The sequence below is a fragment of the Trichosurus vulpecula genome, chromosome 5 (assembly GCF_011100635.1).
Source record: "Trichosurus vulpecula isolate mTriVul1 chromosome 5, mTriVul1.pri, whole genome shotgun sequence".
In the NCBI taxonomy this organism is placed as follows: domain Eukaryota; kingdom Metazoa; phylum Chordata; class Mammalia; order Diprotodontia; family Phalangeridae; genus Trichosurus; species Trichosurus vulpecula.
The window spans coordinates 207,659,763-207,687,399 of NC_050577.1; the positions used below are offsets into that span (position 1 = coordinate 207,659,763).

Here is a 27,637-nt window from a genome sequence, read left to right on the forward strand (position 1 = left end):
TTATTGTTAGGCTTACAAGTTTATTTTATAAAGAATGCTTTTTTGAAAATAATTTTTAAATAAATTTGTTTATTTATTTTTAGTTTTCAACATTCACTTTCATAAATTTTAATTTTTCTCCCCTTCCCTCCCCTGCCCCTTCCCCAAGCTGGTATGCAATTGATATAGGCTCTACATTAAAGAATGCCTTTTATTTGGTAGATTTAATATGATAGATTTTTATATGATAAATTGTTTAGCCATTAATTATTAAAATCATTAAAGTGCACTTGGAATAATCAGTGTTAAAGTTACATCTTCTTTACTACAGACAGATCCCAGATTCAAAGATTTATTTTTGCCTTATGGGTTACCTCAGATATGGATATTTGTCAGCCTCAGGGCTTACAAGGGCTGGTGTTCTTCCAGGTTTTGTGTGAACTATCACATATTCATTATTTGTGTTTAATCACAGAATGTGATTGTTTTCTTAATTTCTAATGACTGATTTCTCGTCATATGTGTGTGTGTGTGCATGTGTGTGTGTATTTATATGATTGGCTTTCTTCTCCACCCCAGAGTTATAGAAATTACTGCATTCATGCTGGATATGAAAGTAACTGGGATTCAATTGTAGAGAACTGAAGGGCACTGCCTTCCTAGGACCGCTGATCTATACTACTACATAGATGGTGAACTAAAGAAGTTGTCCATGGGAGTTGAGGAAATTCAGGAATGGAGTGGTTAGGATGCTGGAGGGGATATCAACATATGTGCTGAAGTACTTAGAATAACGGTGAGGTCTGAAAAAGGAGGAAGATTGTGAACTAGACACTAGCTCTGATATAACCTCTCACAGTTAAGGTTACCTTTCTTGGAAAAAAGTGGATAATACTTGCATACTGCATGAAAAGTACCTGTTAAACTTTGAAATGCTACATAAATGTGTACCACGGTGCCTATCTTATTGGGGGCAGGAAAGGCAGGGCTTATGATAGAACAATTATTTTAAACCTAGGCCTGGGTGTAGGCTTAGCTATGGTACATGGCTTAACCATAACACTGGATTTAATTTCCATAAAAATCAACAGAATATCAGCTATTCCTTTGAGAGAATTGAAATGCCTCAGGACCACAAATCTTCTGAGTCAGAACTTCATTAATATTCATCATTAAAAGGATAGTTGGGATGTTCCTGTAACCTAAAAAGGAAGGAACATACATGTAAAAGTCTTATGCATTAAAGAAATCTCTCCAACACATCAACCCCAACAACGTACCTCCCCCCAAAACCTCAAATATCCAGATTAAGAAATGCAATCTTTCTAGTGGTTTGTTTTCTTTGGCCCATGCATCTAAACACTGAGTGAGGACTTAGCTGTAGATGCATTTTGTCTTGGGTTCAAGCAGTCTCTGTTCAGTTTCCTTAAACAAGAAAGCATTTCTGAGACACAAGGCAAATAAATGGGTGGTATAATAGAGTCAGAGAAAGAAATGGCAAATCACTCCAGTATCTTTGCCAAGAAAACCCCAAATGGGATCACAGGGGGTCAAACATAACTCAGTCAGTACATAATTGAATCAGTAAACAATTATAGATCCTGGCTCTGGAACCAGAAAAGTTGGATACAAGTTCTGGCTCTCTCAATTATTGGCTTTATGAGTACGGGCAAATTATCCTAATGTCTCAGAAGCTCAATTTCCTCATCTTTAAAATGGAGAATAATATTTTTTGGACTACTTGTTTTACAGGGTTTTTGCAAGGTTCACTTGAGACTGTGAGTACAAAGGACATTGCAACCATAAATCACTATGTAAATGTCTACTATTATCATTAAGAAGGGCCATATAAAAATGGGTATTTGGAGGGCTCTGATTTAGGAAACTGAAGCCAACGGAGGAGAAGTTGGACCTCGAGTCAAACTGGTAGGAAGTGGCAAAAAGAAGAATCAAAGCTAAAATGTAAGACTTGAAATTCAGTGATTTTCCCATGACAATCATCACACTGAATCCCTATACCATGGCATACCTTTATCCACATCAATTAAAAAAACAGGTTTCCTCCCATAGCATGGAGGGAATTTAGAGTAAGAAAAGTATTGTGGTGCACTGTGGCCAGGCTCTACTATGAATTCCATTAAATTCTGATTGTTTGTATAGCATCAGAAGGAGGAGATATTCCAAGGGCAATCAACAGCATAGTAAATATCCCACTATGCAGCAAGTTAGTCAGTCAATAACCATTGACTATGCCTACCATATGTGAGGCACTGTGCTAGGCAACAAGGATACAAAGAAAAGCAAAAGACAATCTCTATTCTTGAAGAGCACGCAATGTAACGTGGGTGAACACATGCAAACGAATAATGTTATTCAGAAAATAATTGAAATAGGGAAGGCACCATAAATATTTTTATGTACAGAGATTCTTTTCCCTTATTGATGATCTCTTTGGGATACAGATCTAGTAATGGGACTGCTGAATCAAAAGGTATGCACAGTTTTACCACCCTTTGGACATAGTTCCAAATTGCTCTCCAGGATGGTTTGATCAATTCACAACTCTACCAACAATGAATGCAATTCTAATTTTCCCACATTTTCTCCAACATTTATATTTTCCTTTTTTCTCATAGTTGTGAGATGGTACCTCAGAGTTGTTTTAATTGGCATTTCACTAATCAACAGTGATTTAGAGGAATGCATCTTAAACTGTGGGTCCCAACCCCAAGGTTAAGAAGCCCTGATTTAGAGCATTTTATGTGATTATAGATAGCTTTAATTTCTTCATCTGAAAACTGCCTGTTCATGTCCTTTGACCATTTATCAATCAGGGAATGGCTTGTATTCTCATAAATTTGAATCAGTTCTCTATATATTTCAGAAATGAGGCCTCTATCAGAGAAACTGAGTAAAAATTGTTTCCCAGCTTTCTGCTTCCTTTCTAAACTTAGCTGCATTAGCTTTCTGAAAAAAACTTTTTAATGTAACCAAAATGATCCATTTTGCACTTCATAATGTTTAGTATCTCTTGTTTGGCTATAAATTCTTCCCTTCTCCATAGATCTGACAGGTATACTATCCTTTGCTCTCCTAATTTGCTTATGGTATCACACTTTATGTCTAAATCATGCACCCATGTTGACGTTATCTCAGTACACGGTGTAAAAGTTGGTCTAAGCCTAGTTTCTTCATACTATTTTCTGGTTTTCCAAGCAGTTTTTGTCAAATAGTGAGTTGTTACCCCAAAATCTGGAATCTTTGGGTTTACCAAACAGTAAGTTACTATAGTCATTGACTACTATGTCTTCCGTACCTAACCTATTCCACTGACCTACCACTCTATTTCTTAGCCAGTACCAAATAGTTTTGATGGTTGCTGCTTTATGATAGAGTTTTATATCTGGTACAGCTGAATCACCTTCCCTTGCATTTCTTTTCATTAATTCCCTTTATATTCTTGAGCTTGTGTTCTTCCAGAGGAATTCTGTTATTATTTTTTCTAGCAAAATAAAATAATTTTTGATAGTTTGATTGGTATAGCACTGAATAAATAAATTAATTTAGGTAGAATTGTCATTTTTATTATATTAGATCTGACTACACAACACCTGACCCAGAAAAAGTGCACAGGGGAGGTCCAGAGTGCTACTTCAGATAAAAAGAAGAAGAGATTTGAGGACCATTGTAAAACATTATACTTTGTAGATTTATAACTTCTCTATGAAGGACTTGAAAAAGGACTCCTTCCTTTCAAGTGCTCCCCCATGTCCCTGCAGTCACAGACCTCTAAGATAGAAAGTAAGATACTAAAGGCAAAAACTCACTCATTAACGGTCATGTAACGAAGGTTTTTGTTAAGGCCATCAATGACCTTCATGTCTTCTGGAGTCAACTGGAAGTCAAACACCTGCCAAGGAAGAGAGGAAATTATAATAAGCAGGATCTCCTTATAGCACCTCAGAACAGAATAGGCAACTCGACTGACTGAATCAGTCACACTCTCCACTTAGACTACTATAACTCTGTTCTGGTGTTGGAAAAACAACTGACCTAGAAAATAGATCCAAGGGAGATAATTGAAAACAGTTGAAACTATGATACAAAAAAAAGAGAGAAAGAGAGATCCTGGACATCATATTTCAAGAAATTATCAAGGAAAACTGCCCTAATATCCTAGAACCAGAAGGTAAAATAGACATTTAAAGAATCCACCAATAGCCTTTGGAAAGAGATTTCCAAATGCAAACTCCTGGGAATATTACACTCAAACTCAATACTTCAAGCAGCTCCTACATTAAAGGATCAAAGGGCTTGGAATATGATATTCCAGAAGGCAAAAGACCTAGCATCACAACCAAGAATCACCTACCTAGCAAAACTGAATATATAACCCTCAACAGGAAAAATGGATATTTAATGAAATAGAAGGCTTTCAAGCATTCCTGATAAAAAAAACCATTGCTGAACAGAAAATGTGACTTTCAAATATAAGACTGAAGAGAAGCATAAAAAGGCAAAGAGGATATAATAAAACATATATGGGATTCAATAAAGTTAAACTGTTTACATCCCTACATGGGAAAGTGATGCTTGTAATTTTTAAGACCTGTATTACTATTAGTCCAGTTGGAAGGGGTATATGTAGAGAGAGGGTTTGGGAATAAGTTGATTTTCATGAGATGTCATTAAAAAAACAAATATAAGGTATGCAAACGAGGGAGAAGAGGGAAGAGAGGTAGAATGGGGTAAATTATCTCACATGAAAGAGGATTACAGAGGGAATAACATACACACTCGGTTGGATATAGAAATCTATCTTAACCATATTTAGAAGTAGAAAGGGAGGAGAATAAAAGAAGGAGGAAGACTGATAGAAGGCAGAAGATAGAGAGCAGATTGAGGGAAAGGGTGGTCAGAAGCAAAACACTGGTGAGGAGGGACAAGATGAAAAGAATGAGAAGGATAAACAGGAGAAAAATAGGATGGAAGTAAAACACAGTAATCACAAATGTAAATGTGAATGGGTGGCACTCACCCATAAAAAGCAGACAGCAGAGTGGATTAAAATCCAGAGTCCTACAATATGTGGTTTACAGGAAATACATTTGAAGCAGACACACAAACACACACACTCACACTCACACACAGAGTAAAGTGAAGGGGCTGGAGCAGAATCCATTGTGCTTCAGCTGATTAAAACAGAAAAGTAGACAATTTTAAAGTACAAAGAAGTTTTGGATTTAATGTCTGCCCTCTCAGGCAGCCAGAGGGGTGAGGAGAATAATAGGAGGAGTAGGAAAGAGAGACAGAGTTTGTTTTTATCAGATATCCCAAGAAGACATTTCAAAGGCATTATCATTTCCTCCAAAGCAACACTGATTCCAAACTTCCCAATTTCTGTAAAAGGAACCACAAGTTTCCTAGTTTCACGGGTTCATGATCTTGGTGTTATCCTCGATTCCTCACTTTCTTTCACTCCACAAATATAATTAGTTGCCAAATCTCGATGTTTCTGCTTCAACATTTCTTATATCCCATCATTTCTGTTTGCTCAGATGGCTACCATCATCACTTCTCACCTGCATTATTGGTCATTCTCCTTCAAGTCACTCCCCAATTTAGTCCGTTTTCCTCACTGCAGACAAAGTCATTAACCTTAAGGTCAGATCTCACTGTGTCATTCCCTTATTCAATAAAATCCTTGATGTCTTGGGGATAAAATATAAACTGCTCCACAAATTGGCCCCAACCTATCTTTCTCTTGGTTCCTCACACACAGCACTGCATCTCTTGTCTTCTTTCCTTTGCACTGGCTACCCCCTGTGCCTGAAATGCATTCTCTCTTAATCTTACCTCACAGAATCCCTTTCTTCCTTTGCTATAACTCAAGTACCAACTTCTATATGAAGTCCTCCCTGATGTCCTGAACTGCTAATGTTCTGCCTCACAAACTACTATGTATTTAACTGCTATGTATTTATTCTCTTTATATTATATATGTGTATGATATAATGTGAATAAATACAAAGCAGTCATTCCAAAGTGCATATTACATAAACATCACACATGCGCTCTCCTCAGAAAACTGAAGTGAACAAGTATTTTCCTGGAGATCTTTTGAGAACAGCAGATAATGTGGATAAATTCACACTTCTTTCCATGAAACTGAATCAGTGAGGTCCACTAGACTCTTCAGGAATCACCTTCCTAATGACCAGCTTTCAGTCTTCTCTATTTTTCATCATTTTCTCCAATATTCCATTCACCAAAACCAGCGTTTCTGCAACTGCTTAAACCAATTCTGCCCATGCTTCTTTACCTGAAGGTTCTCTTTTATCCGCTTTTCATTGAAGCTCTTTGCCAAGACTACCACCCCTCGCTGAATTTGGTATCGGAGAGCAACCTGGGCTGGGCTCCGATTGTGCTTCTTGGCAATGGCTCCCAGGACTGGGTCTTCTAGAAGGATGGGAGACTGTTGATCTACCCTGCAAGGGAAAACAAACATTTTGAAATCTGTGGTCAGAGAAATCGGGCAGAGTTCAATGCCATGTAGATAGTTATCATCCTTTATGATTTCTCCCAATAAATCAGAGAGTCTTCCACCTTGACTCCCACCTCATCCATTGCATACTGGGATGGGTCCTTGCCGTCCAAGGACCCCCAACAATCCTTTAGCTTTTTACATTTTTCAAAGCATTTCCATAGACATCTCATTTGAAACTCATAATAATACTATGAGATGGGCAGGGCAAAATTAATTATCTTCTCTTTACATATAACAAAATAAGGCTTAGAAAGGTTAAATTATTTCTTCAAGATCATACAACTAATAAACTGCCAGAGGTCAAATGGGAGTCAAATCCAGCTAATTATAATCCTATAATCAATGCCATTTCCATTGCTCAGTGTTGCATAATTTGTAAGAATACACAAATTTGGGTGGACAACTTTATTAGTGACTAAGAAATCCATTACAGACCCCCTTTCTCACCATCGGGGCTCTCTGTGGGATCCCAAAGCACTGTATGCTACCAATATGATATCCTTTGACTTGCAGAACTCTAACAATTTGCTCTGGTTCAGGTAAGGATGGCATTCCACCTGCAGGACAATAAATACTGAGATTTTAGCTAATAAAAATAAGATGCATGAGGCCAAAAAGAACAATATTAAGCATTTTATTAATTAAAGGACTTGAGAATTACCTAGCTATACCCCAAATCACAGAATGTTAGTACATTATATGTCTATTTAAGGCCTTTTTCACATAGAGCCATTAGTGCTAAAAGGGACGGGAAAAGTAGCTTTGAATTAAGGAAAAGACTAAAATCAATTAATAAAGGATATAAGATTCAGCTACTGTCATTGATGAATAGGTTGATGTCTGAAAGAAGTACTAAAAGAACTTTGGTTTAATAAAAACTATTTAAATGAAGAAACAGAGCTTTCAGGTATTAATTACCTGAGTAACTGTGAATAGAAAATCAACTGTTTAATAAAAATAGACTCAAATGACCTTATGGATTATATAGGATGAAACCGTGTATGTCTGAAAAATTTTATGGTTTAAAGGACCAAAGAAATAAGTTTTATTTATTTAAAACTAAGAAAATGTTTGTAAGAAGAAATAGTTTCAAGAAAAAAAAATGAGATCTAGGACCCTGATGAAGATAAGAATTGCAGGGAGCAATGGTTCTTCCATTCATTTCTCAGAGAGAGGAAGGATAGGAAAGAAACTGCGCTAGAAAAAGGATTGTTTTACCTGGTTGCAGACGGGTTTATATTTAAGCCCAGTTTTATTCAGGATCATCTCCAATTGCCTGCGGTTGAAGTTGGACACTCCAATGGACTTCACGAGTCCTGCATCCTTACATTTCTCCATGGCCTGAATAGAGAGAGATTGTGAACCCCTATGGAACCTTGGAGGACATGTCAAGTAGAACCCTTCCACCATTCATCACCTAGCCTTGGTCTTTCCACTTGCTCTCCTTTAATTTGAAAAAAAGAAATGCAGGAGAAGGCATGTCACAGAATTCAAACCTGGAAGGGGCTTTAGATACAATTTAGTTCAATCTCCTCATTTTTTTCCCTTTTTGATCAAGGAAATCAGAGTCTAGAGAAGCTATTGCCAAACACCATACAGGTAGTAAGTAACCAAACCATGATTTGAGTTCAGGTCTTCTAACTTTTTTACTATGCTGGACCAGAGGACAGGTCTTCACCAGGCATATTTCTAGTTTTAAAAAAAAAATATTAACTGAACTTTATCGATGTGACACTGACTCCCATTTGCCTTTTCAATCAAAGTATGAAAATCTGGAAGTTAAGTAATTATTTCAGTAAATGGAATTTAAAATCATAGGAGCCAGAGCCAAGTACTCAGAAATATCAAAAAAGTCTTTCATTCTGTGAAATGGGTGACAAAATCTACACTGCCAAGAAAGAAAAAGAGTAACAACCACCAGAAAAAACCCCAGTTTCTATCTACTTTTTCTTGTCTTTATTTTTTGTTATTTTTTAGCACACCAGTTACTCTCTCCTCTGCCATTCCCATTCAATTTGTCCTGGTTTCTTTCCACTTGATCTGAATCTGACAAGATGTTTAAATTTCTTGGAGTTTAGAAAAATCCTGGCAGTGTAACTCTCCTCTTGTCCTCCCCATTCTATAACTCATCTCAGGGTGCCCAAGATCCCATTGTCACCAACAGAGGCTCCTTCAACAATATTTAAAGTACATAATTCCTTGGATTTTCTGATTAGCCTGTCTATCCTCATTTAATCCACACTCATGCCTTTTATATTAATATAGAATAATAGAGTAAATCATTAGGGTCAAGAGACTTCACTATCTTTTAGTCTAGCTTCCCTCATTCTTCAAATGATAGTTGAGATGACTCACTCAACATCCACAAATCAGTATCAGAGCTAAAATTAGAAGTCTAGGTTTCTAGCCCTGCACACATTCCATTTAACAAGCTGCTTTGCATCTCTTCATTTAATAAAATTCACTTCCAACTACCTGAGGATCTCCCTCTCCCATCACAATCACTTCTACACAGGGCTAACTTTACGTCAAAGCCACAGCATGTTTTTTGGTGTCTGCTTCCACAAGTCACCTACCTCCCAAGTATCACGCAAATCCACAGAGTCACCAATAATTTTGTGATTTTCATCCATTGGCATCACATCTTTGCCAGGCTGTAATTAGAGAAGAGAAACTTGTCTTTTTGAGACACTCAAGTAAATGAGTGATTCTATTCAATTCAACCTGCTGTGTGCATTGCATAAGGCACTGTGCCAGATGCCACAAATAAAACATGAAATGGTGATATAGTTCTTGTCTTGCAGGAGCTTATCAACTAGTAGAAATCAAGTCCATAGATAAGTATAATACAAGTTCAGAGTATCACAGATGTAGACCAGGAAAAAATCTTAAGAGATCATCTAATCAAACCCGCTCATTTTATTATGTATTTAAAACTTTATTGATAATTTGTGACACAAAACATTTTTCAAAAAATATTGAATTAAATCCAATAAAGAAGCACATTTCCTGAAAGAAGCAAAACTGCCTAATTTAATCACATGGTTCGGTATGGGCATGTGACAATTTTTAACTTGGCAGTATACTGATACTTAAAAGAAAAGATGTGTCCTTTAACTGGAATAGTCTAGAAATTTTTATGCAACTGTAGTCATGTATATCCATTCACTCACTCAATCCTAAAGCATTTATTAAGTGCCAATGGCATGCAACGCCCCAAGTTAGGCTCTGGCTTGACCAAAAGGAAACAATTCACTGCTGGATAGTTTTAGTGATTCCTATTTTGTTGCCCGTGGTCCAGAATCAAATTGTTAAATCTTCAATTCACTTTTATTTATTTGCTGGTTAATCAGCCTTCCATAGTTGTAGCTTGTTGTGCTTGAAGAAATTCTCCCCTCCCCTAACATATTCATTCCTCTTCCCTCTCTGACTTCCCTTTTGTTCCTCCTTGGTCTGTTCAAGTCTCTTGTTCATTTTATCCCTTGTTCTTATACTTCACTTTCCCCACATAAATAATAGTATGATTCATGTATCCCTTCTTCCCCAGCCCTCTCTTTCTATAGGGTATTTCCTTTAAACACTCATACACACAGCTTCTCTTTCCCCCTCAATAACCAATAGACAAAGAGGGGTCCCCTTTTAATATGTAAGCATTAGACCATCACCCAGACTCTTAAGGCTACTTGGACTTGTTGACATTTCACAAATTTCTTTCCTCCCTTGCATTCTGTTTTGGAGGCAACTGGGATTAAGTGCCCAAGGTCACACATCTAGTAAGCATGTGAGGCCAGATTTGTAATCAGGTTCAAATATGAATTCAGGTCCTCCCTACTCCAGGGCTGCTGCTGTGCCACCTAACTGCTCCTATCCCTTGCATTTCAAAGACTATTAAAAGAAGACAGCCTGTAGTCAATGACTACAGCAATCTAATCTTTGATAAGCCCGTAGAATCCAGCTTCTGGGCTGAGAACTCACTATTTCACAAAAACTACTGGGAAAAGTGGAAGATGGTATGGCAGAAACTGGGCATAGACCAATTTCTTACACCATATACCAAAATGAAGTCAAAATGGGTTCATGATTAAGGAATAAATACTCTGGGTCTAGGTTCTGCAAGAATGGAGGACTTGCCTGAGAATACCCTAGGGTACAGACCTTGAAAACTCTGGGGAGGAACAGATAGAAGAACTACTGACCTGCCACTGAGCTTAGGTCAAAACAGCCAAGGCCAAAGCCAAGGGGATCTGAATACTCTGTTTTGAGATGCCATAGGTGGCCTTGAAAACACAGCTGTCTGGAACTCAGAGAACATGGGGAGCCAAATTCTAGGAGATGAAGGTCAATGCAAATCCACGAGGAACCCATCTAAGACCAAACAGAGCAAACCACATCACCCAAAAGCCCAGCAAGGGCCCTTGTGTGGTCCTGGAAAAAAGTGCATTTAGGAAACTAAATCTAGAGATAAATAAATCAAACACCCAAAATAATAATTAAAAAATTGCTGCAAATTAAAGTAGAAAGATAGAGAGATTTAACAGTGTAACAGTTTAAGTATACAACATACTAGTGCAAATATATCTAACACCATACTGTTCAACAAAAAGAAGATCCCAGTTACTGGAATAGGTACTGTGTGGGATACAAGATTGTGAAAGATTCCCTATGAATAAATCAGACAAGGTAATACTCAAATAGTACAAATTTAGTTAGGATGTAGACCTCACTAGGCCTAAGTTTCGTTTTCCTGTAAATCATATGATTTCGGGGAAATCTGGTGGTCTCTCCCTCTCCCCCTCCCCTAGCCTACTCACAAAACATCATCTTAACATTGAAATTTCCCTATAAGGTAATTCTGTAGTTTCTATGCTAGTATTGGGTAAATTTATTCTGGGATAGATTGTGAGGCCACCTGTCCCAGCGAATAGGGACAGGGGTCCAGCCTCTGGGAGTGGGATTTCTTAGAACTGTTTGTACAAGGTTATATATCCCCTTGCCTGCCTTCTCCCCCTTGCCTCTCTTCACTACCATCTCTGCCCTGGTAGTGGGAGATGCCCAATTCTCGCGAGACTTGATCAAATAAAGCTTCTGTTTTGTTTCTACCTTGAGAAAACCTAGACACCACTGTTTTTTTATTTGAGCCGGTGGTCTGCTGTCCCGCACAGTTTGGGGGCTCGGTCCGGGATTCCCCTTGATTGGGGGGGGGTTCTCCTCACCAGGGAGAAGGATCCAGCGTGCACCACAAAGATTTATTGGGGGTTCCTTGTCCTGGTGTAGGGCTCCTCCCCATTGGGGGAAAATCCCGAAGAGAGGGACTCGGAGGAACAGAAGCTGTGCTAGGCTCCGACATTCCAAAAGTAAGGGGAAAGAGAAAAAGTCTGGCCGGCCGGTGTGGTGTGTGTTGAAGTCATAAACAAGTACGCATACTCTCTGAAGGTAAGCACTCCGAGGTCTGGGGGTTATCTGTTGAGTCTGGGACTCAGGGAGTGCAGTGACGGCTCCCGACCAAATTAGGGTGGGATACAACCCCAACGCAAGGACGCTCTCGAGGACGCTTCGCGGGGGACTTCCTGGGAGTGGGCGACCCTCCCACTCAGTTTGGCTAAGTTCTTTTGAACTTGGAGGGTGCGGAGATGGCCCTCGTAAATTATGGGGAAAAAAAACAATCTGAATCTGTGCAGTCGGAGCACAAGCATGAGGTACCTGTAGATATTCCTTTAGGCAATCGATTGCAAAATTGGAATAAACAACAAAAGTATAAAAAGAAAGGGCAATTAAAACCCACTGCTTTGGAGCAAAATAGAAAGGAAAATGGCCATAGACAAGAGCTCTTATAATATTTGACCTAGGTGGGTGGAATGGATTTTTCCTGGTGTTTTGAGGAAAACTCTCCCAGGGAAAGTGAAAAAGCTTTTGGATTTCTGTATCTTTGTGTCTGTGTCTGTCTGTATCTGTGCTTCTGTGTGTGTGTAATCTGACACCCTGTAATGTCCACTATCTGGTTTTCTCTCCCTCCCTGACTCCAGTCTCTTCAGAGGAGCGGGAGGGCGGGGAAGAGAGAAAGAGAGAGAAAATTGTTTTCTTGTTTAAGTTATGTGATGGAAAAGGCAGGGTAAAGAGGAGTGTCAGGTCAGAATTAGAAAGAAATAAGGTATGTGCAGTTTTACAGGGGCTTTCATCAAAGTCCACCAGAAAGGAAAAGCAAGAAAGTTTAACCATATAGGGAAGAGACATGTGAAGGAAGTTTAAGAAAGGCATAATCTATTTGCACAAACAGTGTGAATAGAGGTTTTGAGAGCACAAGGTGGAAACTTTTGGGAAGTTGTTAAAAAAAATGATATATATATGCTCTTTCTGTCTCCCTCCATCCGAGATCTGGCCAATTTGGAATGTGGAGAGATAAGAAAGAAAGCGGGAACTTTTCCCTTAAATTTAAGTGAAATGTGTTACTTCTAATTTGATGCTCAGAATTTATTATGCTATTTGGTACTAAGGCAAATTCGGAAAATACATAGATATGAAAAAGAGACACTTCAAGCTCCCTAGTATGAGGAGAAAAGGAAAAATCTAGAATGTGTACTACAATGTATTGTAATTATGGTTTCCCAATTTTCAGAATTAAGAACTTTAAGTAATGATCCTACAAATAGAATTGGAAAATATTTAATAATATAAAGGTATTAAATAAATCTATAGAGTTAGTAAATACTTTTTTTTACATACAACTACAGAGATCCTTATGTGCAATTTAGTGACCCTCGTTCCTATTTGAATTTGAAAGAAGAAAAAAAAAAGTGGCTTAAAACTTCCAAAATAGAGAAATATGACCAGAGAATGAGAACCATCCGAACATATTTTACCCAAAAGACTGTTGCTTATTACATTCCTGAGAAACAAAAATCTCAGGGACCCTCCTAAATGACTCCTTAGACCTTTAATTCAGGTGCTGGACTCTGCAGCTTCCCAGCACCTTCCCCCCCCCCTTCGCCCCCCTCCCTTCAGTCCACAGCTAGGCTCTGCAACTATGAGGAGAGAAGAAAAGCCTCTATGCTTGGTAAGCCTAAAATATGTAATGATTTGAGAATGCAATTAATGTCATCTGAAAATCTTTCTATTTGTACTATTATTGTGCTTCTAAATTGTAGTAAAATGTCCTATATTGCAAACTTAAGTGACTGAAAATAGTGTTAGACAAAGCAATTATTAATCTGAATTTTGTTGAAGAGAAGAAAAAAAATAATATGAAAACAATTGTGTAAAACTGGTTAAGTTACTTTCTCAGCCTTAATTGCCATTTAGAAGACCAGGTATTTTCTACTTTACCTGTAGTTAATGGAAGGTCACAGCTAAAACAATTCAGCCAGCACTTACTTGTAAGATTGTTAACTAGGTTATTTGGGATTACTGTTTTAATGTTGAAAACCAAGAAAGTTCTGAAGAGATAAAAGAAATTATGTCCATCCACCTTTCGAGCTAGATTTGTGGGTGGGTTCTATTAAATCTTATATGGATATTGATTAAAGATATTGATTATTGTGAGTTATTATTATTGCTCTTCAATTAATTATCAACCCCCTCTGCCTGGAAGGGAAACTGACTATACCTTGTTAACAATGATTCAAATTTCTTGGGCTTCCTTTTTACCTGGGGCAAAAGAAGTGGTTAAAATACTGGCCCAGCACATTTTAAACTGATCTAATTATAATAGGTGATTGCAAACTATTTGTAATGTGAATGGAACTTAGAAATGCATATTTGAATAATTTTCTAGAAAAAGTGCATATTATTTGGCATTGAGAAATTTATTAACTATATAGCCCCAAGAAAATTCTATTTACTGTAGTTCACTGTTCAATAACGGGATGGTGGTGGAATCCACTCCCAGGGATATTACAAAGATCGCATGATTGTAAAGGTGCTTGGCACAATGCTTGGCGTAGAATAAATGCTATTTGAATGTACACTGTTTTAAGTTAAAAATAATTGCTTCATATTTATTAACCGTATGTGGATTTTCTTCAATGTGAAGTTTTGGTGATGAGATGAATGATTCTCTGTATCAGGCAGTTCGGGGCCATATCTGACTGAGGTAAAGCCACCAAAATGGAAATTAATTGGTTTTGGTTTTCAAGTTTAAATAGATGATAATTGTTTATGATATTGTTATATGTCTAAAATTTCTCTTATTGCATAACTTGGTAAGCAGCTGTATCATCTGTGTTGTTAGAGAAGCAATTTCTTTTACAATCTAAATGTTATTAGGTTAAGAATTGTAATTTAAGAAATCTTAAATTACCAAATTTTGTCTTTAATTGTTTTACTATCATTTGGGAAATTTGTGAGATCGTTAATTAAGCTTTTGATGTTATTGCTTCAAGATAGTATTTACCAGAGTATGTTTAGTTTTGGTTTTTTTTCTCAATAATGTGGAAAAGGTTTGGTGATCAAAATTTGGGAATTGTTTAACACTTAGGAATTAATAATAATATCAGGATAAATTATGAGCTGTTTCTGAGAAGGAGAGATTTTTTTTATGAAAAAAAAGTTTTGTAAAATCCTTTGTATGATTTTTAGAAAGCCTCGACCTTGCATAAGTATGCTCAGAGAAACAGCAAAAGATAGCAAACAGACCCAAGGTTTTTCTATTTAACCCCTTCTTGGGATCCATGTTACTTCTCCTTATTTTGTAAAATTGCCAAGGCACCTGGAAAACTATCTGCATGGGCAAGGTCATCAGCCCCAGACAAAGAACTTCTTTGAGTTATGTAGGTCCTAAACACTGAACTTAGCTTGCTGAGAAATTAAAAGTTTATGTACAATAGATAGAAAGGATTCTAATATTTGGCTTTTACAACAGGACAAGTTTAAAGTGGAGAACGAGAATGTTTAAATCCCTTATGTGAGTCCTAGTAAATCTTTACTGCTTATTGCAGCTCCGTATCTGACTCTAAGCTGTGACTGCTGGGACTTGCTGTTTAAGGTTAAAAGGCACTTGGGACTATAACTACTTTTGTTTTGAGTTTGAATCTGGGTATAGTTGTCTACATTACATCAGTGTCTGAGAGAAATGCCACAAGCTACTCAGAAAGAATGTGATCCATACTGTTAACGGCAGAGATCTTCATTTGGGACAAAAGCCGAGGGGACAATCTTAGCCTCAGTCTAGGATGGGATCCTCCTGGCCTCAGTTTCCCCCTGTGTTCCTTTGGAAAGGAAGTTTCCCACTTATTTCTGAGTGTAGCAATGCGGTGGCAGAGATACTACATAATTGAGGAATCAAAACTATATCTGGATTATAAACAGAGCCAAGGATGTTTTATCCTGTCATATTTGACATACCACGTGTCCCTGCCTTTTTTCCTTCTATAGCAAATTTCTGTGATCAGAGCAAGTAGTCAGTAAAAGATATGAGCTCTTTTTGTGTTATCTTACTGGGCAATCTAACATTATTTTATCTAGAACTAAGGCAGGTACAGAAATTTAAACAAACTGCTTAAGGCTCACTTTAAGATGTTCCCTTTGTCTAAAAGGAATCTAAGAGCAGTAGTATTTTCCTACGATCACTCTCTTACTGCTATCAATGTGGGATTCCATTACAACACCTTTTTGACTAAGAAACTTTGTAATGTTTAGGAATTCTGCTATAACTAGAAACTTTGTTTGTTATGATGCTTTGGAATCAGTGTTACTTATGGAGTTTTGCACCAACTTAGTAAAGCTTTATGAAGAAGAGTAGAAATGCATACGAGCCACTTAGAACTCACTTTGTAAATGTTCCCTAAGCAATGTGAGAATGTTATTTTGTTATTTGATTAATATCATGCATGCTTAAAATTTTGGGAAAATTAATGATGAGCCATGTAAAGTATGGGAATTTGGGTTCTGATGTGAATTTCTTCAACATGGCAATTGGCCAAGGTTTCAATTTTGAACTTGTAAAGATGATCAGGGTATCATTATTAGAAATGGTAACTTGATGAGGGGGGTGGCCTTGGGAGTCCTTGCCCAAATAAAAGGGGGGCAGAGAAAGCTGGTAGCCTTCCTCGCAAAGATTTTGGATCCCGTTGTGAGGGGGTGGCCAACCTGTATTCAATCTGTTGCAGCCACTGCCATACTGGTGGAGAGAGTAGGAAGCTCACGTTCGGGGGAAGTCTCATTGTGAGTGTCCCACATCAGGTCTGAACCATCCTTAACCAGAGGGCAGGGAGATGGCTTACTGATTCTAGAATTTTAAAATATGAAGCTATACTTCTTGAAGAAGATGACTTGGTCTTATCCCAGGACAATAATATAAACCCAGCTTCCTTCCTATCCTCAAAAGGTACAGATGCTGATACTTTAGAGCACTATTGTATTGACTTCATTGATCTCCAAACCAAAGTCAGGAAAGATTTACAGGAATCCCCCAATTCCAAGGGGAAGGAACTGGTTTATAGATGGGTCCTCCAGGATAGTGGAGGGAAAAAGAATAAATGGATATGCCATAGTGGATGATGATAGTTCCTCCCTGGTTGAGAGTGGTAGATTGCCAAATTCATAGTCAGCCCAAACCTGTGAACTATATGCATTGAACCGAGCCCTAAAGTTATTAGAGGGAAGAAATGGGAATATCTATACTGATTCTAAATATGCTTGGGGTGTGGTTCATGTCTTTGGGAAAATATGGGAGGAAAGGGGGATGATAAATAGTAGAGGAAAAGACCTAGCCCACTTTGCCTTGGTCTCTCAGGTGTTAGAAAACTTATTATTACCAGGAAATATATCAATAATCCATGTGAATGGTCATCAATCTGGGCAGTCCTTCGAGGTTAGGGGTAACCGCCTTGCAGATGAGGAAGCACGGAAAATAGGAGCTATAGAATCTGAACTACCCAACCATTTGCTGGTACTAATTCCCTCTTTTCCTCCGAGTCTTCCTTCCCCAACCTTTACTACAGAAGAAAAGAAGAAGGTGTCATCTTTAGGGGCCAAGGAGCGGGAAGGCCAATGGTATCTCCCAGATGGAAGAGAGGTACTGACCAAATCAGGTATGAGGCAGGTCCTCCAACATTTACACCAGGGCAGTCACTGGGATGTCCAGAACCTGTGCGATGTTGTTCTCATGCAGTATGTGTCAACCGGCCTTTACACCCTAGCAAGACAATTGGTACAGGGCTGCCTTGTTTGTCGAAGGACAAACAGGACTGCTTTGCACCGAACCCCGATGGGTGGAAGACCACCAGGTCTTCGGCCCTTTCAAAGCATACAGGTGGACTTTACTGAGCTGCCCCCCTTAGGCCGTCTCAAATACCTGCTGGTCATAGTGGACCATCTGACATCTTGGGTGGAGGCTTTTCCCTTGCCCCGGGCTACTACCCCTATGGTATGTAAGATTTTGTTGGAACAAATAATCCCACAGTATGGGATGGTGGAATGAATTGACTCAGATCAGGGGACTCATTTTACGGACAAGATCCTGCAGCTCCTTATGCAAGCCTTGGATATTACATGGGAGTTTCATACTCCTTGGCATCCTCCCTCATCAGGCAAGGTAGAAAGGATGAATCAGGAGACCAAGAGACTGCTTATGAAGTTGATGTTAGAAACGCAGTTACCTTGGACTAAGTGTCTCCCCCGGCCCTTCTCAGAATACGTACTAAACCTCGAAGGGACCTGGGGTTGTCTCCTTATGAACTCCTATTTGGTCACCCTTATCTGGGAAGAGGAGAAACTTGGGATCCTATATATGAACAGAAAGATAGGTTTTTAAGGGAATATGTATCTGCCTTGGCAAAACACCTCCTTATTTTACAGACTAAGGAGTTGATCGCTCAGACCCCACCTTTAGGCTTTCCAGTGCATAAGTACCAATTAGGAGACTGGATCCTGATCCGGACGTGGAAGTTTGCCCCGACCCGGGAGGAGCCTTTCCAAGTCCTGTTGACATCAGACACCGTGGTGCGGACCACAGAGCGAGGCTGGACCCATCACTTCCGAATGAAGACATCTACTAAGCCGCCCGGCGAATGGACTGTTGAACCCTCGTCCCAGGGGGACCCATTAAAAATACATCTGAGGTGTAAGCCTCCCACCGGCTGGATGCATGAACCCTGAACCCCTACTTGATCCATAAGGTTGCTAATAGCTATAAGTGGAGCTGTGCTCCTTCCAATTTGTCTCCCGTGTATGTTGCAATTGATTACCAGAATGAAAAAAAGGACTCTATCAAAGATGATTAAGTTAGAAGGTACAGCCAGTGGATCTATCAGACTGATGATCCTTAAGGGGGGGAATGGGAACCAGTTGAGCAGGAGGACCGACTAGATCCTGAAGAGAAGACCAATGAATTAGATCGTGCAGTTGAAGCAGTGTATAAGAATTGGCATGGGAAGCTTTCAACTATGGAATAAGAGGGGGGATTTGTGTGGGATACAAAATTGTGAAAGCTTCCCTATGAATAAATCAGACAAGGTAATACTCAAACAGTACAAATTTAGTTAGGATGTAGACCTCACTAGGCCTAAGTTTCGTTTTCCTGTAAATCATATGATTTCGGGGAAATCAGGAAGTCTCCCCCTCTCCCCCTCCCCTAGCCTACTCACAAACCGTCATCTTAACAATGAAATTTCCCTATAAGGTAATTCTGTAGTTTCTATGCTAGTACTGGGTAAACTTATTCTGGGATAGATTGTGAGGCCACCTGTCCCAGCAAATAGGGACAGGGGTCCAGCCTCTGGGGGTGGGATTTCTTAGAATTGTTTGTACAAGGTTATATATCCCCTTGCTTGCCTTCTCCCCCTTGCCTCTCTTCACTACCATCTCTGCCCTGGTAGTGGGAGATGCCCAATTCTCGCGAGACTTGATCAAATAAAGCTTCTGTTTTGTTTCTACCTTGAGAAAACCTAGACACCTCTGTTTTTTTATTTGAGCCGCTGGTCTGTTGTCCCACACAGGTACTCACTACTTAACAAAAATTGGATAGTAGTATGGAACAAATTAGATTTAGATCAACACCTTATAACTTATGCAAACATAAGCTCCAAATGTGTATGTGGCCTACATGTAAAAGACTACCCATGAACTAATTAGACAATCTTTCTCTGTTCCTAACCTAGGCAGGTTGCTCCTCCTGAGGCAACCTGGGGGGCTCACCAGATCTGTGCCGGCCTTGGTGGAAATGATGGATACACAGTCGCACTACTATAGCTCACAAATCTCTAACTCAAGCAATCCACTAGCCTTAGCCTCCCCAGGAGCAGGTGTGGAGAAAAAATAGGCAACACAAATATTATGTGACATCTTGATGGACTAAAAATGTACAGATCCCCAAACCTCCTGGTGGTCTAATATTAGAAAGTCCATGACCTCTATGCAATGAGAGTATGAGCTTCAGGATGGACTTATCTCACTGTTGTAGTTTCTTCCTGTCCTTAGATAAGACATACTGAAGTTTGTTCTAAAAGGACTGCATTCACAATTGTCAAAGACTAATTGTAAAACTTTGTTCTCTGTCCCTTATTGCATGCTGTTGAACATCTTTTTTTTTATTCTGACAGTAAATCCTACCACTTGTATTCCAAATACTGCTTTTTTTTCCTTTGACTGATACACCAAGCCTTTTCTGTGAAATACCTTTTTTTCTCTCCTAAGTTGCTACACAATGCTGCTAAGTGGCTATGTACTCTAAGCATCCTGAAGGTCACAAAAACAAAATTTATACTAAATCAAAGAAATATGAATTTGCTGTCAGCAAGAGCAGATTGCTTAGCACTCTAATAAATCTGTATGTTTTTCCTCCTATCTTTGACACACAGTCATTGGAGCCTGCTAGGACTATATGCCTCCCCCAAGAAGTCAAGAGAATTCCCCAACAGGGAGACTATAGGCATTCACCACCACGACCAGTCTCATCTCTTGAGGCTAAATCAGGATACTCTTGGAAGTGTTTACTTGTAGACATCTACTTTAAATATTAGGACTCTGACACCTAATCCTATCAACATTAATCTGCAGTCCTCCAGATAAAACCTGAATAAGGACAAAACATTCCTTCACTTCTCATACAAGCAGGGCTGAAAAATGCTAAGGCAAAAGAGAGAGAAATGTGGTCAAAAAGTCTTTGTACCCCTAGAGGGGGTTCTAGCACTTACTTTAAAAGAAACAGGAAAATGGATAATATAAAGGTCAAGGTAATCAAGCTGGAGAGTCTTCAGGGTCTCTTCCAGGGCAGGCCTGACCAATTCTGGGCGGTGGCATGTACTGAGAAGCTAAAGAGAATAAAGGATTATTCAAAGTAACACTGTATGCTTTTTATCAAAGCAATTCCAAGCAGGACAGAAAATTGTGGCAATAACAGGAGAGCTGACTGAGTTCCCACAATGGCCAATTTACAGGAAAATTGTGCAGTAGCTGAAGTTCATCCTTGTCACTTAATCTCTCTGAGCCTGTTTCTTTGTTTGTAAAATGAGGGATAATAAATAAATTCTATCAACCTTCAAGAGTTCTTCTGAGGCTCAAAAGAGATGTCACATGCTTTGTCAACAGCAAAAGGGACCTCTTTGGGAATTAGCAAAATTTACCCACTAAACTGAGGGTCCTGAACTGCCTGTTGAAGGAGGTTCTGAGTGAAGTGACACCCAGTACAGACACATCTCTGAATCAGGGGGTTTTAAAAGAAGTACTAGACAAGCCTGGAGCTAGAAAGGCAAGAAGAAGAAGAAATAGTCATGGAGTTGGGTGCTTTCCCTGGGCAAAACCTACCTGACCTAGTGAACAATGAGGTATCCTCCCAACTCAGGTTAATGTCAGAATTTTGAATATATCTGAAACTGCGGTTTGGTAACCTATTGAGATTTTCTTCCATCTATGCAAGGAAGCTGTAGCTACAGAATCAAACGTCAAAAGAGATGATAGGGAAGTAGGCACTGAGAACGACACCTTCACCTTCACCTTATCTGTTGTGTAAGTGCCTAATAGTGAAACTACATTGTTTCCTAAGATTGAACACAAAGATGACTTAGTAGCACACAACAGACAACAGGCTAGACTTGCAACTTTCTATGCCTGTAGTTTGGGAGGAGGTTTTAGGAAATGGTAAGCAACATTGCTGTTACTTTGGTCCCTTATTATTTACTTTTCTCTCTATTTCATTTTAGAAACCTTTAATAAAATTGATTTAATTGGAACAAGGGGTTTGCTGTCCCCAACAAATTAATATAATGACTAAAATCTTGTTTAAGTTTCAAGGTCAAAATGCTAGAAATCAGCCACCATTGGGGACCAAAGGAAAATTGAGCTAGAAAAAAATTGCTAAAGTATATTTTAATCCTTTTCTTGTCTAAATCCAGTTAAATATGGATAGCAAGACAAGACTACGAGAAAACCTTTAAATTAAGTCCATGAGACTTTTTAATTACATAATAGAATGTCACTGAATTTCTACCAAATTTAAATGCACATTACTGCTGTTCAGAAGCAGTTAAGCACATGTAAACTTCCTTAACAAGAAGTTCCAGTCTACTTTTGTCTTGTCTTTAAAGCATTGTTCCATGTTTTCCCAATGATAAGCTGCTTTTAAAGAATGCCCAATAACTGACTACATATTTCTGATTTGTATCCTTTGCATTAAATATGGAATTTAACTTCCTGGTAGACAATTTATTTCTAATTTTAAAAAAATACAAGTCTGTCAAACACTAAATTCCAAAATAAGAATATTATTTTCCTTCACATTAACTCCACTTTTGATCCATTAGTTAAAAGTAAAATCTGCTAAGGGATCATCCCATACAGTCTTCTCACAAGTTTAGTCAAGGATCTTACATCCTGACTGAAAGTAGGAACAATTTAAATTTTAGTCTTCAAGACTAAATTTAAACTGCTAGCACTGTTACAAAACTGTCACCTCAAAATATTAAGTCCACTGAATACCAAAAAATTACATTTGGTATGCCATAATACGGAATAATCTCACAGCTGCTCATTCAGAAAACATGGTCACTACACCTCCTTAATAGTTTGTCCTGGAGGTGCTCATTTTTCTCATTGTTCCTGAGGTGATTTCTTAATTATCTATTTGGGAAAATTAAATTTCCAGCTCTTTTATACTAGCTTAAAACTGGTCTAAATGTACACTTCTACACAATGTCTCTTCTTTGATGAATATCCCTGTGCAAGTAGTTGCTTATTAACCAAGTGGCCACTCTACCTTTGAAATTAAATGACTGAGAGTTAAATTCCATTATTTCTGATCAACACTAGCTAGCCTTCATCTTTTCCCTTATGCAGCATAATTCACTTTTGTTTTGTAGATTGCATTGGTTGGGAGGAGTCTTTTGTGTTCCACTTAGGATAATGTTTATATTTCATCACATTTTTTTACCATGAAAAAAAATTCCACAAAACTCAATCACTTTTTTGTATACCTTTCCTGTATAGAATATGTCATCTCTGGTCACTGTCCCATCTGCAATCTTCGCTCGGACTGCCTGCCCAACTTCTTTTTCATTTTCATATATGAAAGCTCCATCAATATGGCGGAAGCCCACTTCAATAGCCAACTTTGTGGCTATCTCATGTTCACTTTTGGGAACCTAGGAATTCAATGGGAGAGAATTTCAACCTGGAAAAAGACATCTTAGCCCACTGGACTTCCTTCCCTAAACATGGTCCTTTAATTATTGTTTTTCCTTCCCTCTGTGAGAGATGAACAAAAGTTAAGTTTCCACACAATAATTAATTGTCAGCCTTGAGTGGTCAAGAGAGTAAAAATTAACTAAGGCAGGTGGTCCCAGCCAATCAGAATAAAGGTAGTGGTTTTGTGAAAACTGCAAACCCAGGATGTTAGGGGAATTGGTTTAAATCAGCCAGAGAACAGTCAGGGTTGAAGAGAGAACTGGGTCAAATGGCTACTAGCATGCTTAATTGGCTAATTGAATATTACCTTACACACCCACAAGGAGGAGTTTTCAGCCATTTTTCAACATGGGACCTATGAAGAAGGAGGGGAGACATGCTAATACATATCAAGGGGGAGCACACAAGAAAGTATATCAGGATGAGTATAACCCAGAAGGGAGCAGACCAATCCATTCTCTGAAAGGAAGTACTGGGCTGGTGCAGCATCAGTCTAACACTATAAAGCTGCTCTCACTTTTGTATTCATTGCTTCCTCTTCCTAAAGAAGAGCAAAGCCTGCTTCTGGCCAGTAACATAGCCCAACTCCTTTGGATTTCTCAATAACAAATTGTCCTTGACACCTAAATCTCTGTGCCAAGCGTGTTTCTAATACCTCTCCTCTATCTCTCCAGCTCCACTTTTCTCTCTTGCTTGTCTTTTTCTTGGTCAAGTACTACTCATGCTCTTGATGAACAGCTGCATTTTGCCATTTATTTTCTTTAGATCCTGATGCTTATTTTTCCACTTGGCTATTTTAAGAAGTATGCGACTATTAAGCAATAGAGAGAATTAGACATTTTGCCAGATACACATCTGCCCAGGTCAGCTGAATTCTTGGCTGAAACCAGGAGTGGGGAACTTGCAGTCTCAAGGCCACATGTGGCACTCGAGGTCCTCAAGTAAGGCCCTTTGACTGAATCCAAACTTCCCAGAACAAATCCCCTTAACAAAAGAATTTGTTGTTTAAAATTGGACTAAGTCCATTTTGCATTTTGTAATGCTCTCTATCTCTTGTTGGGTCATGAATTCTTTACTTTTTCATAAATCTGATAAGTAAACTATTCCTTGCTTTCCCAAATTACTTATAGTATCAGCTTTTACTCCTAAATCATGAACCCATTTTGACTTTATTTTGGTATATGGTGTAAGATATTGGTCTATGCCCAGTTTTTGCCCTACCATTTTCCAATTTTCCCAACAGTTTTTGTGAAATAGTGAATTATTAGCCCAGAAGCTGGCCTCTTTGGGTTTATCAAAGAGTAGATTGCTAAACTTGTTGATTTCTCCTACTTGTGTATCTATCCTATTCCACTGATCCAAACCCCTGTTTCTTAACCAGTACCAGGCAGTTTTGATGACTGCTGCTGTGTAGTACAGTTTAATATCTAGTGTGGCTAAGCCACCTTCTCTAGCATGTCTTTTCATCAATACCCTAGATACTCTAGACCTCCTTTTTTTCCAGATGAATTTTGTTATTATTTTGTCCAGCTCAGTAAAATAATTTTTTGGTAGTTTGATTGGTATGGCACTGAATAGATAGATTAATTTAGGTAAAATTGTCATTTTTATTATATTAGCTCGGCCTAACCCTGAGCAACTGATATTTTTCCATTTATTTAGATCTGATTTTATTCGGGTGAAAAGTGTTTCATAATTATGTTCATATAGGCCCCGGGTTTGTCTTGGCAGATAAACTCCCATGAGTTTATTATGTCAAATTGAAATGTTTTTGTACAAAAAAAGCCAATGCAACAAGAATTAGGAGGGAAGCAGAAAATTGGGAGAAAATCTTTGCAACTAGTATCTCTGATAAAGGCCTCATTTCTAAAATATACAGGGAACTGAGCCAAATATATAGGAATACAAGCCATTCACCAATTGAGAAATGGTCAAAGGATATGAACAGGCAGTTTTCAGAGGAAGAAATTAAAGCTATCTATAGGCATATGAAAAAATGCTCTGGATCACTACTGATTAGAGAAATGCAAATCAAAACAACTCTTAGATACCACATCTATCCTGTCAGATTGGCTAAAATATCAAAACAGGAAAATGATAAATGCTGGAAAGAATGTGGGGAAATTGGAACATTGTTGCATTGCTGGTGGAGTTGTGAGCTGATCCAGCCATTTTGCAGAGCAGTTTGGGACTATGCCCAAAGGGCTATAGAAATGTTCATACCCTTTGACCCAGCAATACCACTTCTAGGGTTGTATCCCAAAGAAATCACACAATCAGGGAAAGGACCCATATGTACAAGGATATTTATAGCAGCTCTTTTTGTGGTAGCCAAGAATTGGAAATCAAAGGGATGCCCATCAACTGGGGAATGGCTGAACCAGCTGTGGTATATGAAGGTGATGGAATACTATTGTGCCATAAGAAATGGGGATGATGCAGACTTCGTGACAACCTGGAAAAACCTACACGACATAATGCTGAGTGAGCAGAGCAGAGCCAGGAGAACGTTGTGCACAGCCACGGATATATGGATTCCGTGAGGACCAACCGTGACATACTGCGCTCTTCTCAGCAACCTAAGGTGCAAGGACAACTCCAGGGGACTCACGATGGAGAATGCTATCTTCATCCAGAGAAAGAACTGTGAAGTTTGAACACAGATTGAGGCGCACTACATGCTCACCTTTTTTGCTTCTCTTTTGTTTTTGTTTTTGGGGTTTTTTTTTTTTTGGTTCTGTTTCTTCTTTCTCATGATTCATTCCATTGGTCATAATTCTTCTCCACAACTTGACTAGTGCATAAATTAATTCAATGCAAAGTTATACATGATAGTTATATGAGATTCCATGCTGTCTTGGGGAGGGAGAGGGGAGGGAGGGGAGAAAATCTGGAACTCAAAATTATGTAGAACCATGTGTGGTAAACTAAAAATAAATAAATAAATTTATAAAAAAAAAATTGGACTAAGTCAAAAGGTCACACCCAAGAATCTAGGAGGCCACATGTAGCCTGGAGGCCCCAGGTTCTCCACCCCTGACTTGGAGTTTTGTCTTTAGATTTCAGTTTTAGGATCTGCTGCTACATTCTATCCCTTTCCTCCTCCCACAGCCCATAGTTTAATAGAATGTTTTGTTTTAAGTATATTGAGTTCCAGGCTACTGCAAGACAGCAGAGTACTATGCCACAAAACTGAGCAATATTAATTCACATTGCAAAGCCAGTAAGACCTAAAGGAAGAGAAAAGCTTTCAATGATAAAAAGTTTGGGAGAAGACTTTTCATTTATTAGGGGAAAAAACTGAAACAATATAAACTTAAGAGAATCACTAGCAATCATGGATTGGAAAATAAAAAAAAAAGAAAATTAACTTGACTTCTGCTATCCATGACTACACATTTAAATTAAAATTTTAGAATCACCTAAACGGAAAAAACTGAGAGTTTAGAATTGCTGTTAGGGAATCTATACCTATAACCTCAGTCATCGTATTGATAAGGATAAGAAGGCAAATAATTATGAAATGGCTTGTGCGTATGGCCTCAGAACAAAAAGTACTCCTTGCCTTGCCTTGAGTAAGGGCCCTCTCTCCAGTGTGGTTCCCATTTTGTCTTCCAGCCCCAATCAAAGGAATACCCGGCAACATTAAGGACTAAGACAACCTCAGGTAAAATATAATATTAAAAATTAATATAATTAAATCAATTTTATGTAATAATTATATTTTATATGACTTATCTAATTTATACATATAATTAAAATTATTAAAATGATATTAAATCTGGCAAATATTCTTTAAAAGAATTTAAAAAAAAAAACACGACTAATCAGAAGGCAGGGGGCAGGACCTCTGTTTTTCTCTCAGCAATCTGGCTCCAGGATTGGGCACGCATAATAATACACAACCCCACATCTCTCTGCTCATCCATTTAAATATCATCTCTTATGGTATCGAAGATGGAAAAGGCAGATATAGCAGACACTGTCTACCACAAGATGCTCATCTCCTCTCCTTATACACTTATAAGTACTTTTTCAAGTTCTGGGGCTTAGTGAAAAACCTTCCTCCCTCCCATCTCACAGCTGATCTCACATTAGCTTTCTTTTCCCAGCCTTGGAAGAACTAGCAAACAGGTGGTAAAGAAATTTGATATGTGATCCATTTACCACAGTGTCAAGCTTACACAGAAATTCACTATCCTGCGTTTGATACGCAATTGTGTATTTCTACCCCAGAGTCTCTAGTGCCATACTGGGTGGTATGAGGAGGGAATTAGGATAATTCGTACTTCATCTCCCCTGCCAGTGTTCTAGTCACCCTCACACACAACCTCACTCCTCTCTATACTTACAGTTCTAGGTGCGTAAGTACCAAATCCCAGCACCGGGATGGTATTCCCATCGTTCATTGTCACCCTGTGAGATCTGGAAAGAGCCATTTCTTTTCACCTCAGTTCTGTGCAGTCAGAAAACTCCCACACAGTGGCAAAGACTAACTGA

At 38.6% G+C, this 27,637-nt stretch overlaps 1 protein-coding gene across 2 annotated transcripts; it reads right to left on the reverse strand.

Moving 5' to 3' along the window:
- Nucleotides 1–27,637, reverse strand: LOC118850290 (prostaglandin-E(2) 9-reductase-like). Of its 2 annotated transcripts, XM_036759582.1 has the most exons (9): nt 27,490–27,637; nt 22,927–23,094; nt 20,653–20,769; nt 9,103–9,180; nt 7,745–7,867; nt 6,974–7,083; nt 6,302–6,467; nt 3,807–3,889; nt 1–1,181 (listed from the first exon to the last, which is right to left on the reverse strand). In XM_036759582.1, the coding sequence occupies exons 1-9, from the start codon at nt 27,574–27,576 to the stop codon at nt 1,139–1,141; spliced, it is 975 nt and encodes a 324-aa protein (XP_036615477.1). In that variant the 5' UTR covers nt 27,577–27,637; the 3' UTR covers nt 1–1,138. The 2 variants fall into 2 exon arrangements, with proteins under 2 accessions (XP_036615477.1, XP_036615478.1); XM_036759583.1 differs by lacking the exon at nt 20,653–20,769 and having other exon boundaries at nt 177–1,181; nt 27,490–27,587.